Source organism: Scyliorhinus canicula, chromosome 3, assembly GCF_902713615.1.
Source record: "Scyliorhinus canicula chromosome 3, sScyCan1.1, whole genome shotgun sequence".
NCBI classification, from domain to species: domain Eukaryota; kingdom Metazoa; phylum Chordata; class Chondrichthyes; order Carcharhiniformes; family Scyliorhinidae; genus Scyliorhinus; species Scyliorhinus canicula.
In genome coordinates, this window is record NC_052148.1 from 125,157,249 (window position 1) to 125,174,245 (window position 16,997).

At 47.4% G+C, this 16,997-nt stretch overlaps 1 protein-coding gene across 12 annotated transcripts in view; it reads left to right on the forward strand.

Moving 5' to 3' along the window:
- corin (corin, serine peptidase) overlaps positions 1-16,997 on the forward strand; it is a 309,000-nt gene that overhangs the window by 272,921 nt on the left and 19,082 nt on the right. For all 12 annotated transcript variants that reach the window (XM_038791255.1, XM_038791254.1, XM_038791261.1 and 9 more), the window contains exon 20: positions 2,742-3,013. In XM_038791255.1, the coding sequence (XP_038647183.1) occupies positions 2,742-3,013 (272 nt within the window). The remainder of the gene's footprint in view (positions 1-2,741; positions 3,014-16,997) is intronic.

A 16,997-nucleotide genomic window follows, 5' to 3' on the forward strand; every position in this document is an offset into this window, starting at 1 on the left:
CGGCATGTCCACATTAACCCTTACCAACTTTTACAGATGCACTATAGAAAGCATCCTATCGGGCTGCACCACAGCCTGGTATGGCAACTGCTCAGCCCAGAACCGCAAGGAACTTCAGAGAGTCGTGAATACCGCCCAGTCCATCACACGAACCTGCCTCCCATCCATTGATTCCATCTACACCTCCCGCTGCCGGGGGAAAGCGGGCAGCATAATCAAGGATCCCTCCCACCCGGCTTACTCACTTTTCCAACTTCTTCCATCGGGCAGGAGATACAGAAGTCTGAGAACACGCACGAACAGACTCAAAAACAGCTTCTTCCCCACTGTCACCAGACTCCTAAATGACCCTCTTATTGACTGACCTCATTAACACTACACCCTGTATGCTTCAACCGATGCCAATGCGTATGTAGTTACATTGTATATCTTGTGTTGCCCTATTATGTATTCTCATGTATTTTCTTGAATTTTGTTTAATTCCCTTTTCTTCCATGTACTGAATGGTCTGTTGAGCTGCTTGCAGAAAAATACTTTTCACTGTACCTCGGTACACGTGACAATTAACAAATCCAATCCAATCCAATCCCTCAGGACGTGCCTCAAAAGAAATCTGTCTTGGATCCTCGTCTCCATTGACATCCAGCCTGCTGTGGTGCCTCCAGTCCCAATGCCAAAGTGCCCGATGTGTTATCTGACTCTGAGATGGAGTCGCAGACCTTGTCCACCTCATCGTTCCTGCTGCCGACAGCATTTACCGATGGCTGATCTGCCGCATCAGCTCCATGAGGACTTATTGGTGCCAAGAGACTCCGACATCTTCCAACAGCGCCCCCTTCTCAGGCTCATTGTCCATTGAGGGGGTCTTTGGACCTTTGGGGGGAGGAATGTAATATCCCGCATGGGATCTATGAGGTGGGAATGCTTGTCTTCCCTATGCTCCTTGCGGCATACAAGTGTGCCCACTAGGGGTGGGATGTCTCAATTACCTAGTGTATATAAGGTCAGCCAGTAAGGCACCAACCAAGCAGGAACCCGGTAGGGGTCCACTGGGCACTGTATATTTATTGTTTGTAAATAAAACTTTGTTCTTATTTTTATTTGGTGTGGACTTCCCTTGTCCTTGTTAAACAATCCAACTAACCTGCACATCTTTGGACTGTGAGAGGAAACTGCAGCACCCGGAGGAAGCCCATGCAGACACAGGAAGAATGTGCAAACTCCACGCAGACATTCACCCAAGGTCAAAATTGGTCCCTGCGCTGTGAGACAGCAGTGCTGACCAATGTGCCATCATGTGAGTGCTTGGGCAATTAGCCCCATTAAAAGAAGCCCAACACTGGATTTATTAGCTTGATAAGTCATAAGAGCGCCAAAATGGCCCATCATCCAGTGATCCTACATACTCTTCTGGGACTAGTGCATTAGGGCACATGCGAGAGAAGCTCCAGAGTAATTTCCAGGATCACAGTCCATGGATTTTCAGAGCCCATTTTTTTCCTTCTCCTTATAGTTGTGTCTTTGGCTCTACACTCATCTATTTCTGTGCCTAGTCTGTGTTTCTTCTGTCCCTCTCTTTGCAAAATGCATAAGGTTTTGTTTGAGAAAGCAAAGGATTGTAAGCAGATCTTGGCGATTATAGTGTTGTTTTATTTTTACTTGTGGTTGTTTTTTCTGTCCTCAGCTATGTGTGCCTTTCTGTTTTCTTGTCTGTGTGGTAAACTTTCAAGTTAACTGAGCGAGGGAAAGCCCAGTGGGGAACAGTCTGAGATCAGAGAGAAGGCTAAATTTAGAGAGAGGGTCAAAGGTGCCACAATGCATTTGAAGGATCACAGTCGGAGACAAGCTGAATATGGCGTGTTATACAAAACAATAAAGAGAATAGGACCCAATGAGAGAAATATGTTTGTCTTGCCAATGAAGAGCAGTATTAGTATCACAGAGGAAAATCTAGCTGTCAGAGCAAGGTACGGGGCTAGGAGATAGCGGAGGTCACCGGGAACGCAGGGAGTGTGCAAAAGTAGTAACTGATCTCACGACATGGCATCAAGAGATTGGACAAAGCAGAAGATTAGGAAAGGGGACACCAGGAATCGGGGTGTCTGCCGAGCACTTAGGATATACAATGGCAGCATCGTTTAGCTGAAACTGGAAAAATAGCAGCATGCGACAGATTAAGTGGGAAAATGGTAGTGAGGAGGCAGAACCTCACCAGCTAATGGCTGAAAATCTGAATCTGGACTGTGACAGATAACTGTTTACATTGAAAATTACAATATGAATTTAGAAGTATTAACAAAAAACAGGGAATTGGTCAGAAGCATTCAGATACACAAAATCTTTTTTTTAAATCTTTTATGTTCACTGTGAGCCGCCTACCCTTGACAAAGCCCATTTGGTCCTCTGTGACCACCTCCGGTACGCAGCCTTCTATCTTTTGGCCGGGACCTTTGCAAGTATATTCGTGTCCACATTCAGCAGTGAAATGGGCCTATATGATCCACATTACTTCGGGTCTTTATCTTTTTGGGTATCAGTGAAATTGTGGCCTGCGCGAGCGTGGAGGGTAGAGTGCCCCTTGCCAGTGAATCCATGGACATATTATACACAAAATCTTTAATAATAAGTCTTTACACTCAGAATAGATATTTATCAGCTGCAGCAAAAACAAATTACCAGGAGAGATAGTCAGTGTGGTTTAACTGGACAATAGTTTTCTTTTGACTTCTTTCTTCCTGCAGCCGTGAAAATGCAGCCGTCTGGAATGTTGTGTTTGGCATCAACAATCTGGATCATCCATCTGAATCTACACAGACCCGGGCAGTAAAACGGATTATCTTACACCCACGTTATAACAGAGCATTTGTTGATTATGACATTAGTGTGGTGGAGCTGCGTGACGAAGTAAACGAGACCAGCTATGTCCGACCTGTCTGCCTTCCCAGAAAAGACCAAGTGGCAGAACTAGATACTTATTGCTTCATCACAGGATGGGGCCACATGGGCAACAAAGGTAAGAAAGTCAATGAAAAACAAACTTTTGATCACACTGGCTAATGACTCAGCAGGAATTGGCTGAGCTCATTCCTGAAGTAAATAATTGAGCCTAATATTCCATGCTAACACGACAGTACTGAGAAGCTACATTGTTAGAGGTGCAATCCTTCAGATAAAGGATCAGAGCATGTTCTTTCTTATCATTCCAATGGTTGAGGTTTAGGTGTTCCAGGCCCTCAATTAACCAACCCTACTGAAAACAGATTAACTCAGCATTGATTTTGAGAAATCTTGATGCACACAAAATTGCTTAAAAAAAACAAGTCTACATTTCAATCCAATATGGTAAGTGTGAGATGCTTTGATGTGTTTTGGGGAGATATGTAAACACTGAAGTAGAATATTCACTTTGTAGCCATTGAGAAACTAGGCACAAACAGCACTTGTAATTGTGTTGTTTTACCAAAGTGAAATTAAGCTTCAAGTTGCTCCCGAAACAAATTTGCATAATCAAAAACATCAAATCTTCCATGAGCCTCTGCAATCAGACAGCAAATGGATGTAATTGTTTATTCATTTTTCCATTAAAAAATATTCACTGGTGTAATTAAAGAGTCATATCAAGGAATAATTTTATTAAAATATCTGGGGCGAGATCCTCTGTTTGGGAGGCTATGGGTCGAGAGTCTCCGTTTCCCAACATTGACTTCATAATCATCAATCGGCGGAGAATCCCTTTTTCCGCCAAAATCAGGGACGGTGCCTGTTTGACGCAGGTTTTGCATGCTCTGCCCCCTGCAAAACACGTAAAATGCCACGGATCCTCTGCACTTTGCCTCAGAATCGGAGAATCTGGCCCTATGTTCTCCCACCAGAGGAGAATTGCTACCGATCCCGAATTTTTGATTCTCCCCCGGAGGGGACCCCGCTACTGGCAGTGGGCAATGGAGAATCCAGGCCCTGCTATGGGTTCCTCACATAAATAAGCATTTTTAACCAGGGTGTGCAGTCCATCACCTGTGGATAACCTCATTTTAAATCACCAAAAATAGAAAGAAAGACTAGTATTTCTTCACGGTTGCTTCAGTGTCACTGGATCAAAATCCTGGAACTCCCTCCCTAACAGCACTGTGTGCGTTCCTACACCACATACTATAGCGGTTCATAGAATTCCTACAGTGCAGAAGGAGGCCATTCAGCCCAGTGAGTCTACACTGACCCCCTGAAAGAGCACACTACATAGGCCCACACCCCACCCTATCCCTGTAACCCCACATATCTTTTGGACACCAAGGGGCATTTAGGAATGGGCAATAATTTCTGGCCTAGGCAATGACGCCCAAATTACCTGCATTCTTTTTAAATTAAAAAGCATCTTATTTGGTTTTTGTGGAATATTGGCCTGGACACCAGGGATAACTCCACTGCATTTCTTCCAAATAGTTCCATGGGATCTTTTACCTGCGACGGCAAATGGCCCTTGTTCTGGCATCTCATCTGATAAACTGCATCTCTGACAGTGCAGCACTCCCCGCAGTACTGCAGTGGAATGTTAACATCGGTTTTGGTGCAAAATCCTAGAGTCGAGCTTGGAGCTGCAATCTTCTAACTCAACAAAAATAATGCTACCACCTAACACAAAATGACTTAAAAAGCTTAAGTTTTATCGATACAAATTAGTGTCTTAGTGAATTTAATACTTTCAAATATGTATAAATTTTAAAAATATGTTGATTATTGCCTGTGCCCCCAAAAAAGCTCAATTTGAAGAACCACTTTGAACTGCTATAAACGGACACAATTAGCAGAAACCCGACATGCTCATTATTTCAATCTGAGGGCGTGGCTAGTGTTGGGCTTGGTTTCTTGAACTCAAACCAGTGTTAAACATTATGGAAACTTGATTTAGGCTCGTCGTAACTTGCGTTGAAAGGTGCATAATCTTGTGCGGTAGTTTAGTGGATTGCACGCAGACTATGCTTATAAAAGTAGCAGAAAGTCTAGACAACAATAACATAGGATAACATTGGCACAGAAACAGGCCATTTGCGCCAACCTGTTCACTTTTCTAATACATAGTCATTCCTTCAAACACAATACAGCAAATCCCAACTCCATATTATTCCCAAAGTACACCCATAATCCCCCTCCCGCCTCACAAAGAAAACAAAACCTTAATGAAATTTTTAAAAAGACCCCCCCCAAAACAGCTGATGGTAATCAGTTCCCTGAAAAAAGAGATGAAGGGCTGACACCTCGAGTAGAATCCTTCCACAACCCCCTCATGGTATACTTAATCTTCTCAAGGTGCAATATTTCCACCAGGTCCCCCAACCAAGCCAGGGCCTTAGGTGGCACTGGGAACCTCTATTCAAGCAGAACTTGCCTCTGGACTATTAGCAAGGCAAATGATATAACATCTTCCCTTGTCCCTGTCTGCAGTACCAACAAGACTGATACTCCAAAAATGGCCACCAACTGGTACGGCTCCAGCTGAATGCCCCAAATTCCTGACATTGTATCAAAAACTGGGACCCAGAAACTAACAAGCTTGGGTCAAGACCAAAACATGTGCATGTGACTCGCTGGCCCCCCAGAGCATCGCTCACACCTATCCTCCACCCCAAGCAGAACCCACTCATTCGCGCCCTAGTCAGGTGCACCCTGTGCACCACCTTGAACTGGACCGGGCTTAACCTCACACAAGAGGATGTGAAGTTGATCCTGTGAAGAGCCTCACTCAACATTCCCCCTCAAAGACCAAACCCAACTCACCCTCCCACTTCCATTTTTATTTCCCCCAACAATGCCTGCTCCGTCACCAACATCTTCCCATAGATATCCAAAAATCTTACCCTTCCTCAATTGGCCAAGGACAGGACACTGTCCATAAACAAAGGCGATGCTACCAGGGGAAATGATGGACGCTCCATGCATAAGAAATCGTGCACTTCAAAGCACGTGAATACATTCCCTCTCGGGAGCTGCAACTTCTCTAACAACTCGTCTAGACAGGCAAACCTCCTCTTCAGAAACACGTCTCTGAACCTCTCAACCACCCCTCTCCCATGCCTTAAACTATTAACCTAAGCTAGATGACACACACCTATTGCTCCTGCAGATCGGAGCCAACAGCGACATGGAGCCAGTTTAAAATGTTGCCTAAACTGATTCTAAATCCTCGAAGTGGTTACCACCACTGGGCTGGAACCTGGCAGGGGAAAAAGGGAGTGTTGCTGAAAGCCGGACCCTAGGACTCGACACCATGCATGAAATCTCCTTCATCCGCCCCCATATCGAGTCCGGATCCTTGTACCAGCAACAAACCGTATCGATATTTGCCGCCCGGTAGTAACAACAGATTAGGTAATGCCAAACTCCCCGACTGCCCAGCCCTTTGCAAAAACGTCTTACAAACTTGAGGAGTCTTATCAGCCCAACAAAAGTAGCTGTAAATTTGTTAACCCTGCAAAGAAAAGCCCTGGGAAGAAAGTCTGGGAGACGCTGGAACAAAAACAAAAACCTCGGGGGGATATTAATCTTCATCGTCTATACCCTTCCCACCAAGGTCAGAGGGAGGGCATCAAACCTTTTCAAATCAGTCTGCATCCCATCCACCAGACTAGAAAAGTTAAGTTTATCGAGCGTGGCCCAGTCATGGGCCACCCAGATTCCACAAGCTAGTCTTGGCAGGACAAAATGGCAGCCCCCAGATCAGCTCCCCTCCCCAGGGGGTTCACCGGAAAAAATTCAATCTTGTCCAGATTTAACCTGTACCCCGAAAAGCAGCCAGACATCCTGAGCAGCTCCATTATCTCCCCCACATCGGAGAGAGTGTCCATAATATTTAGCAACGGATTGTCTGCATATAAAGACACCCTATGCTCCCTCCCCCACACTCCAATGCTCTCCATGTGGTAGACGGCCTTAATGCAATGGCTAGTGACTCAATTGCTAAGGCAAGCAAAAGCAGAGACAACGGACACCCCTGCCTTGTACCCTGTTCAGTTGGAAATAACCTGAGCTCAATGGATTAGTATGTACACTTGCGGTGGGGGTCCTGTACAAAACTCTAAATCATGAAATAAATTTTGGCCTGAAACCAAATCACCCCAGGATCTCAAAGAGGTACCCGCCCTCAACCTTATCAAATGCTGTGTGCACCAAAATAATCACGCCTGGCTTGGCCCCTAAGGAGGGTGACAACACAACATCTAACAACCTCCTAATGTTGCCTGACAATTGCCAGCCCTAAACAAATCCAGTTTGCTCCTCCAAAATCACTCCCAGGAGGCAGGGCTACAAATGCATTGCCAACGGGCAGCACGGTAGCACACGTGGATAGCACTGTGGCTTCACAGCGCCAGGGTCCCAGGTTTGATTCCCCGCTGGGTTACTGTCTGTGCGGAGTCTGCACTTTCTACCCGTGCGTGCATGGGTTTCCTCCGGGTGCTCTGGTTTCCTCCCACAGTCCAAAGACATGCAGGTTAGGTGATTGGCCATGCTAAATTGCCCTTAGTGACCAAAAAGGTTAGGAGGGGTTATTGAGTTATTGGAATAAGGTGGTAGTGAGGGCTTAAGTAGGTCGGTGCAGACTCGATGGGCCGAATGGCCTCCTTCTGCACTGTATGTTTTATGACTATGACACCTTTGCCAACAACTTAGAACATAGAACATAGAACGATGGGCCTCACGGTAGCATGGTGGTTAGCATCAATGCTTCACAGCTCCAGGGTCCCAGGTTCGATTCCCGGCTGGGTCACTGTCTGTGTGGAGTCTGCACGTCCTCCCCGTGTGCGCGTGGGTTTCCTCCGGGTGCTCCGGTTTCCTCCCACAGTCCAAAGATGTGCGGGTTAGGTGGATTGGCCATGCTAAATTGCCCGTAGTGTAAGGTTAATGAGGGGATTGTTGGGTTACGGGTTACGTGGGTTTAAGTGGGGTGATCATTGTTCGGCACAACATCGAGGGCCGAAGGGCCTGTTCTGTGCTGTACTGTTCTATGTACTGTTCTATGTTCTATGATACAGCGCAGTACAGGCCCTTCGGCCCTCGATGTTGCACCGACATGGAAAAAAACTAAAGGCCATCTAACCTACACTATGCCATTATCATCCATATGCTTATCCAATAAACGTTTAAATGCCCTCAATGTTGGCGAGTTCACTACTGTTGCAGGTAGGGCATTCCACGGCCTCACCACTCTTTGCGTAAAAAACCCACCTCTGACCTCTGTCCTATATCTATTACCCCTCAATTTAAGGCTATGTCCCCTCGTGCTAGCCACCTCCATCCGCGGGAGAAGGCTCTCGCTGTCCACCCTATCTAACCCTCTGATCATTTTGTATGCCTCTATTAAGTCACCTCTTAACCTTCTTCTCTCTAACGAAAACAACCTCAAGTCCATCAGCCTTTCCTCATAAGATTTTCCCTCCTTAGCATCTTAGCATCAGCGTTTAACAACAAAATCAACCTATAAGTCCCACATTCCAGGGAATCCTCATCTTCAGAATCAAGGAAATCAAAGCATGTGTTAGCATGGAAATGGAATCATTAAACATATCCAACAGAAGTGGGACCAAATGACCAGCTTTTTGTAAAATTCAATGGGGAACCTGTCCGGACTTAGTGCGAAGCCTGTCTGCATTGGCCAAATACAGCTCAGGATCTCCTCCAGCCCTATCAGCATCTCCAACTTCTGCCTTCTCTCCTGCTCCATCTCGGGGAAGGCCAACCCATTCAAAAATTGCCTCATTGATGCACCCTCCTCTGGAGGCTCCGACTCATTCAATCCACGAAATAAGGCCTCAAACATCTTATTAACCTTCTCTGGAGCAGGAACTACCCTGCCACCTGAGTCCCTGACCTCCTGGGGGGGGGGGGGGGGGGGGGGGGGCTGCCTGCTGCCTCAGCTGGTGAGCCAACAGACGATGAGCTTTCTCCCCATTTTAATAAAATGTCTCCCTTAAGTATTTCAGCCGGCTTACCACCTTACTCATTGATAACTTAAAATCCAATAGCAATTTTGTTTTGTCCGCCAATAGCTACCGCATGGGGGAGATCGAGTATTGGCGGTCCACCTCGGGAATAGAGTCCATTAGACTCTGCCTCTCCTCCTTCCCAGATGTATCTGTATGCACCTTATAAGAGTCTATCTCGCTCTAACCATCACCTTCAGGGCCTCTCAGAGGGTAGAAGGCGAGACCGCCTCATTCCTGTTGAACACAACGTACTCCACAGGGGCAGAGGATACATGCTCACAAAAACACTTATCGATGAGCCGTGTCCCATCTCCACAAAGGTCCCTGAGAGCGAATTGGTTTCAACATCAGCTACAAAATGCAGAGCATGACCCGATGTAATGACCAGCGAATATCACACCCCCTCATCTCAGGGAGAAGAGACCTACCCACCATGAAGTCAATCGGGAGTAGATCCAATGGACATGAGAAAAAAAGAAAACTCCCTATCCCTTGGAAACTTTAAACCACCACAGGTCTGCCACCCATCACCCCTCCAAACTGTTCCATGAACACCAATAACTCCTTCACCACCCCTGATGGACTTAGACCGTGGGATTCGACCTATCCAATCTGGGATCCAAAATACGTTTGAAGCCCCTTCCATAATTAACTGATGTGAATCAAGATTTGGGATAGGTGCCAGCACCTTACTAATGAATGCCGTGTCATCCCAGTTTGGTGCATACACATTGACCTGCACGGGCGGCACGGTAGCACAGTGGTTAGCACAGTTGCTGAACAGCTCCAGCGTACCAGGTTCAATTCCCGGCTTGGATCCCTGTCTGTGCAGAGTCTGCACGTTCTCCCTGTGTCTGCGTGGGTTTCCTCCAGGAACTCTAGTTTCCTCCCACAGTCCAAAAATGTTCAGGTCAGGTGGATTGGCCATGCCAAATTTCCCTTAGTGTCCAAAAAAGTTGGGTGGAGTTACTGGGTTACGGTGGAGATGTGGGCTTGGGTAGGCTGCTCTTTCCAAGGGCCAGTGCAGACTCGATGGGCCAAATGGCCTCCTTTCTGCACTGTGATTCTATGATATGACCAACACCTCTAGCGGGTCTGCCAGTATGTTACCCGCAGAAAAACCCACCCTCTTATTAAACAACACAGTGACTTCCCCTTGCCCTACAATCAAATCCCGAGTGATATCCCTGTCCCACTCATCCCTCCCACAATTTTGATTCTTAATTCTCAAATGGGTCTCCTGTAATAAAAAGACATCCGGCTTCAAACTTCTCAAGTGCTCAAATGCCCGGGATATTTTTACTGGACAATTTAACCCCTCAGTCCATAATTATCAACCAGACCAGGGGCGGGCAGCACGGTGGTGCAGTGGGTTAGCACTGCGGCCTCACGGTGCTGAGGTCCCAGGTTCAATCCCGGCTTTGGGTCACTGTTCGTGTGGTTTGCACGTTCTCCCCGTGTTTGCATGGGTTTCACCCCCACAAGCCAAATATATGCAGAGTAGGTGGATTGGCCATGCTACATTGCCCCTTAATTGAAAAAAAAATTAATTGGGTACTCTAAAATTTTTAAAAAATGGATCAGGGGCTTCAACCATTCCCATTGGGAGCCACTTTCTTAGCACTCATTGGGTAAAGAAGTTTCTTCTCAGTTTTTTATTGGATTTCTTGGCGACTATCCTATATTGATGGCCTCTAGTTATGCTCTTTCCTACAAGAGGAAACATACTCAGTATTCACTCTATTAATGTCTTCCATAATTTTAATGAACTCTAATTAGGCCACCCCTCTGTCTTCTCGTTTCAAAAGCAACAAGCCACAACCCGTCACGTTTTTCCTGATATGTATATCCACGCATTTCTGCTGTAATCCTTGTAAATCTCTGCACTCTCCCCAGTGCCTCGATATCCTTTCACTAATATGTCAACCAGAACTATTTAACGTTTGATACAGATTAAGCATAACTTCCTTTTAGTGATTAATGTATTTGTACTCTGAGATCCCTTTGATTCCCTACCACATTTAGACTTTCCAAATAATAAGTGACTTCCCTATTCTTCCTACAAAAATGTACGATCTTACATTTATCTGTGTTGAACTTCCAATTTCCACCTCTCACCTTCTCACGCTCCATCTCTGACGCTTCCCTTCCCTAACCATTGTGTCGATTTCCATTGATAAACTGCCCACCAATATCCATGACAAGCCCACCGACTCCCACACCCACCTTGACTACAGTTCCTCACCTCACCCTGCTTCTTGTAAGGACTCTATCTCATTCTCCCAGTTTCGCTGTCGTTGTTGCATCTGTTCCACTGATGCCACCTTCAAAATATGGCACTTTTTCCATGTCTTGCCACTTTCCTTTTTAAAAAAAAATGTTTTATTAAACATTTTAAAATAAATACAAAACCATAAAACAAAAAAAACACAGCAGCATCAACCACCCCCCTCCCAACAGCTGACCGTGACTAGCTGTTTAAAGAAAACAATAAAGGGCTGCCATCTTTTATAGAACCCCTCATTTGAACTCCTTAAATTGTATTTAACTATCTCAAGATGCAAAAACTCCACAAGATCCCCCAGCCACACTGAGGCACTGGGTGGAGAAGCTGACCTCCACTCCAACAAACCCTGCCTGTGAGCGATCAACGAGGCAAAGGCTAGGACATCCATTCCCGCTCCCGTCTATACTCCGGCAGGTCTGACACCCCAAATATAGCCTCCAGGGGACCTGACTCTAAATCCATCGGTAAAATCTCCGGCATAGTGCTGAATAGGGAAACCCAAAACCTGACCAGCTCAGGACACGCCCAGAACAAATGCACATGGTTTGCCAGCCGCCCCCCATCCACGCTCACACTTCTCTTCCACCCCCTTAAACAACCGACTCAAACTAACCCCAGTTAAGTGTGCCTGGTGTTCCACCCTCAACTATATTGACCCCAGTCTCGTGCACGACAAAGTGGCGTTCACCCTATGCAAGGCCTCACACCATATCTCCTCCTCTAATGTTACCCCAATCCCTCCTCCCACTTGGCCTTAAGCCTCAACAGGGACACAGTATCCTCCACCATTATCCTCCTGTAAATTCCCGAGGTACTTCCCTCTACCAGCCCTACAAGTGTCAAAACCTTTTCCAAACAGTGAGGATGGCAATGTTATCCGAAACAACAGGAAAACCTTCCTCGCAAAGTTCCTCACCTGCAGATATCTAAAGTTCTACGCCTGCGAAACCCCGAACTTCTCTGACAGCTCCTCCAGGCTTGCAAACCGCCCCTCCAGAAACAAGCCCCCCATACCACCCCCTCATTTTCCAACTAGCCCCGAAATCTGGCATCCAGTCTTGCCTGCTCAAACATATGATTATCCCAAATTGACAGCCGCTTCAACATCCTACCTAATTTAAAATGCTGCTGAAATTGATGCCAAATGGCAGCTAGGCTGTCACCAGCACCCACATCCCCTTGCAAGAGCCCGACTCCATCCTCACCCACACTGCTTACTGATCCCCAACCATCTCCGCGTTTGAGACCCAGTAGTAGTAGATTAAGCTTGGCAACGCCATACCCCCTGACTGCCCGTCCCTTTGCAGGACCGTTTGGCAAATCCTAGCAATCTGACCCACCCAAATAGGTTTCTTGTATAACAATCTCACCCACGACACAATCTTTCGCCTAATCCCAAACCACTCCAAAACCGCAAACAGGTACTTCCGCCCCCCCGTCGACCACTCACCAGCAGGGATAGGATCACATTCAACAGGCACCGCACATAAGAGGACAACTGCTTACCCTTCACATACCCTGTTTGATCCTCCCAAACAATGCTCGGGAGGCACTTCTTCAATCTAAGCGCTAGCACACGGCCCAAGATTTTTGCATGCACGTTCAATAACGAAATCGACCAATACAACCCGCATCCCACCGGTTCCTTTTCCTTCTTCTTCAGAAGGAGTGAGATAGGTGCCTGCATCATCGTCTCCGGGAGCAACTCCCAGCCATTGAGTCCTCAAAGCCTCCACTAACTACGGTACCAGACGATTGACAAACTTCTTATAAAATTCCACCGGGAGCCCATCTGGCCACAGCGCCTTAGCCGTCTGCATATTTCCAATTGCCTTCCGAACTTCCTCTGCTCCCAGTGACTCCTGTAACCCTTCCCGACCCTCCTCCTCCAATGTGGGATGCTCCAACCCCTCCATAAAATTCCCCATGTCCAACTCATCCTCCGGTGGTTCTGACCTATACAGCCTCTCACAGAATGCCTCAAATGCCTTATCCACCTTCTTGGGCACTGCCTTAGCCATCATCGCCAGGTTAAACTGCGTCTGCAATACCTTCCAATTAGCCAAAATCTCTGGGGTGGGACACTCTGCAATACTGACAAGCTCCAGAATCTCATCCACCAGCCGCTGGCATTCCTGCCTACCCTCCCTATCTACCTGCACCTTATATGCAATTATCTCTCCTCACACAACCACCTTCAAAGTGACGGTGAGACCTCCCCATTTTCATTAAACCCAACATACTCATCAGTCGCCCTTGCCACCCTCGCACAAAACACAGATCTGTAAACAGCTCTACATCTAAGCTCCAGACCAGCCGTCGGACCGGCCTCCTCTCCAGCACCCCATCTACCAGGTGCGGGGCATGATCTGAAATTACAATTGCCGAATATACTCCCTGCCCCCGGCAACAGGAATCTCCCTGTAATAAAGAAATCAATACGTGAATAGACCTGAGCACCGGCGAGAAGAAAGAGAACTCCTTGCATGGGGGTAGAAACCTCCACGGGTCCACCCCACCCATTTCCCTCATAAACGCCGGCAACATCTTTGTCTCCTTCCAAGGGGGTGGGGGCAGTGAGACAGACTTCGGCTTGGAACGGTCCACCTTCGGATCCAAGACGGTGTTCCAATTCTCCCCACCCCCCCACCCAAAGATCAACTGATGTGCGTCCATATCTGGGATACCCATTGCCAAGCTCTTCATGAAACCTATATTGTCCCAGTTTGGAGCAACACTACCGACCTGTCCTCCAATACCCCTGAGACCATAACATATCTACCATTCCCGATCCGCCATAACCGTCTCCACCTGGAACTGGGCGCTTTTATCAGGATCGCCACCCCCCAGGCCTGACTGTCAAAGCCCGAATGAAACACCTGACTTACCCAGCTCTTACCAAGCCTTACTTGATGCTTCACCCGCAAGTCAATCTCCTGCAGCAGCACCACATCACCCCTCAACCTCTTCAGATGCTCGTTTTACCGTCCTCCCCGACCTCTGCACATTCCACGTCACCAACCGAATCGGGGGTCTCTTACTTGGATCAGTCATCACCCCTACGGGGTTGGCACCCACCCCCCCCAACATTCCCTAACCAGCAGTCCCTGCCCAAGATGGTACCTGGCCCAACCCATCGGATGGAGCCAAAAAACAACCCCCAGTCACTGTGAGGCCCTCCCCCTACCTTAAATCCCCAAACTATTTCTCGAAACTGCTCTTATCTCCTTCATCCCCCCACAATTCACACCTCCTAGGCACGCCGAAACTTGCACAAACAGAATGACCAGGCCACAGGCCCTCCCCACCTCACTCCTGTTTACTATTGAATTGCAGTTTGCTAACAGGGTAGCCCCCCCCCCCCCCCCCCCCCAAGAGTCCCATTCACCCAAATATCAATAATAAAGCAATGGACCTTCCACACCCATCCCATCTTTCCAAACGCCATTGTCCCCCTCCCCTTTTCCATATGCCATACCCACCCCTAAAAACCACAAAAGGAAAAGGGTAAGAGAAGGACCCAATCCATCGAACAGTCCCCCAAAACTATTTTCAATTGACGATTAACAATATCAAAATACAAAGAAAATACAAGGCCCCAGATACAACAAAAAAATCACAAAACAATAGCCCTCCAACAACCCCCTTTTCACAACAAAGTCCCCCCTCCATCATTCTTAGTTCAATCTTTCAGCCGTTTAGCCTTTAACAACGCGTCCACCTCCTCTGCCATCGTGAAGAAGCGATCCCTCGAGTTGTGCGTGACTCTCAACTTTGCTGGGTAGACTACTCCAAACCGCATTCCACTTTTGTAAAGTGCTGCCTTTGCCTTGTTGAAGGCCGCCCGCCTTCTCGCCAACTCCACCATACATCTTGGTGTATCCGAATACCACTGCCTTCCCACCTCACAGTTGTGCTTGGCCAACCGGATCAAACTACAGTCCCAGGCCAACGACACAAACCCAAGACGTCTATGGCAGAGCTTACCTGAGATCACAGGCTACAAAGCCAGGCCAAGCGGAATCTCTGGGGCTGGAGCATCCGTCCCCGATGATCTGAACAAGTTTTATGCCGGCTTTGAACAGTCAGCCAATCCATCAGTGCCACCCGCCACAACAGCCTTGGACACACCCAAACCCACTATTACAGCCTCGGAGGTAAGAGCTGCCTTCTTGAAAGTAAACCCGCTGAAAGCAATGGGCCCCAACGGAGTCCCTGGGCGAGCACTCAGAGCCTGCACTGACCAGCTGGCGAGTGTATTCGCAGATATCTTCAACACCTCACTTCTCCGCCTCGAGGTCCCTACCTGCTTCAAGAAGACCACCATAATACCAGTACCAAAGAAGAACAAGGTAGCCTGCCTCAACGACTACCGACCAGAGGCCCTGACATCTGTTATCATGAAATGCTTTGAGCGGCTAGTCATGAGATGGATCACCGCCAGCTTCTCAGATGGTCTCGATCTATTAGAGTTTGCCTACCGTGGCAACTGATCCACAGCCGGTGCTCTGGATCCCTACAATCAACTCTCGACAACAAGGACATCTACATTAGACCGCTGTTCATAGACTACATCTCCGCATTCAACACCATTATCCCAACAAGACTAATAACCAAACTCTGCAATCTTGGACTTGACCCCTCCCTGTGCAGCCGGATCCTTGACTTCCTCAGCAACAGACCGCAATCTGTCAGGATAGGCAACAGCACCTCCTCCACAATAGTCCTCAACACCGGGGCCCCGCAAGGATGTGTGCTCAGTCTTCTACTTTACTAGTTGTACACACACAGCTGTTTGGCGAGATTCGACTCCAATTCAATCTATAAGTTTGCAGATGGTACGACTGTGGTGGGTCGTATCTCAAACACGAAGAATCAGACTACAGAAGGGAGATAGATCACTTGGTTGCATGGTGTACCGAAAACAACCTCTCTCTAAATGCTAGAAAGACCAGGAACTGACCATTGATTTCAAGAAGCGTAGCACAGCAACCCCCCCTATCTATATCAATGGCTTCGAAGTGGAGATGTTCGATAGTTTAAGTTCCTGGGGGTCACCATCACCAACAGTCTGTCCTAGTCCACTCATGTTGATGCAACAGTCAAGAAAGCCCAACAACGTTTCTACTTACTATGAAGCTAAAGAAATTTGGCATGTCTGCATCGACTCTCACAAACTTCTACAGATGTACCGCAGAGAGCATTCTACCTGGCTGCATTACAGCTTGGCATGCCAACTGCTCGGCCCAGGAAACTGCAGAGTGTGGTGAACTCAGCCCAATGCATCACAGAAGCTTGCCATCCTCCTACTGATTCTGTATACACCTCCCGCTGCCTCACGAAGGCAGACAGCATTGTCAGAGACCCCTCCCACCCAGGCATTGCCTTCTTTCAGACCCTTCCATCAGGCAAAAGGTACAGAAGTCTGAAGACCTGCACGTCCAGACATAGGAACAACTTCTTCCCCACAGTTACTAGACTCCTCAACGACTCTCCCTGGGACTGATCAGTTGCCTGTAAGAACACTATTCACAACGCCCTATGCTGCTCTTGTTCGGCCCTTGTTCCGCACTGTATCTCTATTTGTTGATGCACCACTGTCAATGTACTCAATGTACAATGTATTCTTTTGTTTACTATGTACGTACTGTGTACGTTTCCGCAGATAAACACTTTTCACTGTACTTTGGTACATGTGACAATAAAAATCAATCAATCAATCAATCGAGGTACAT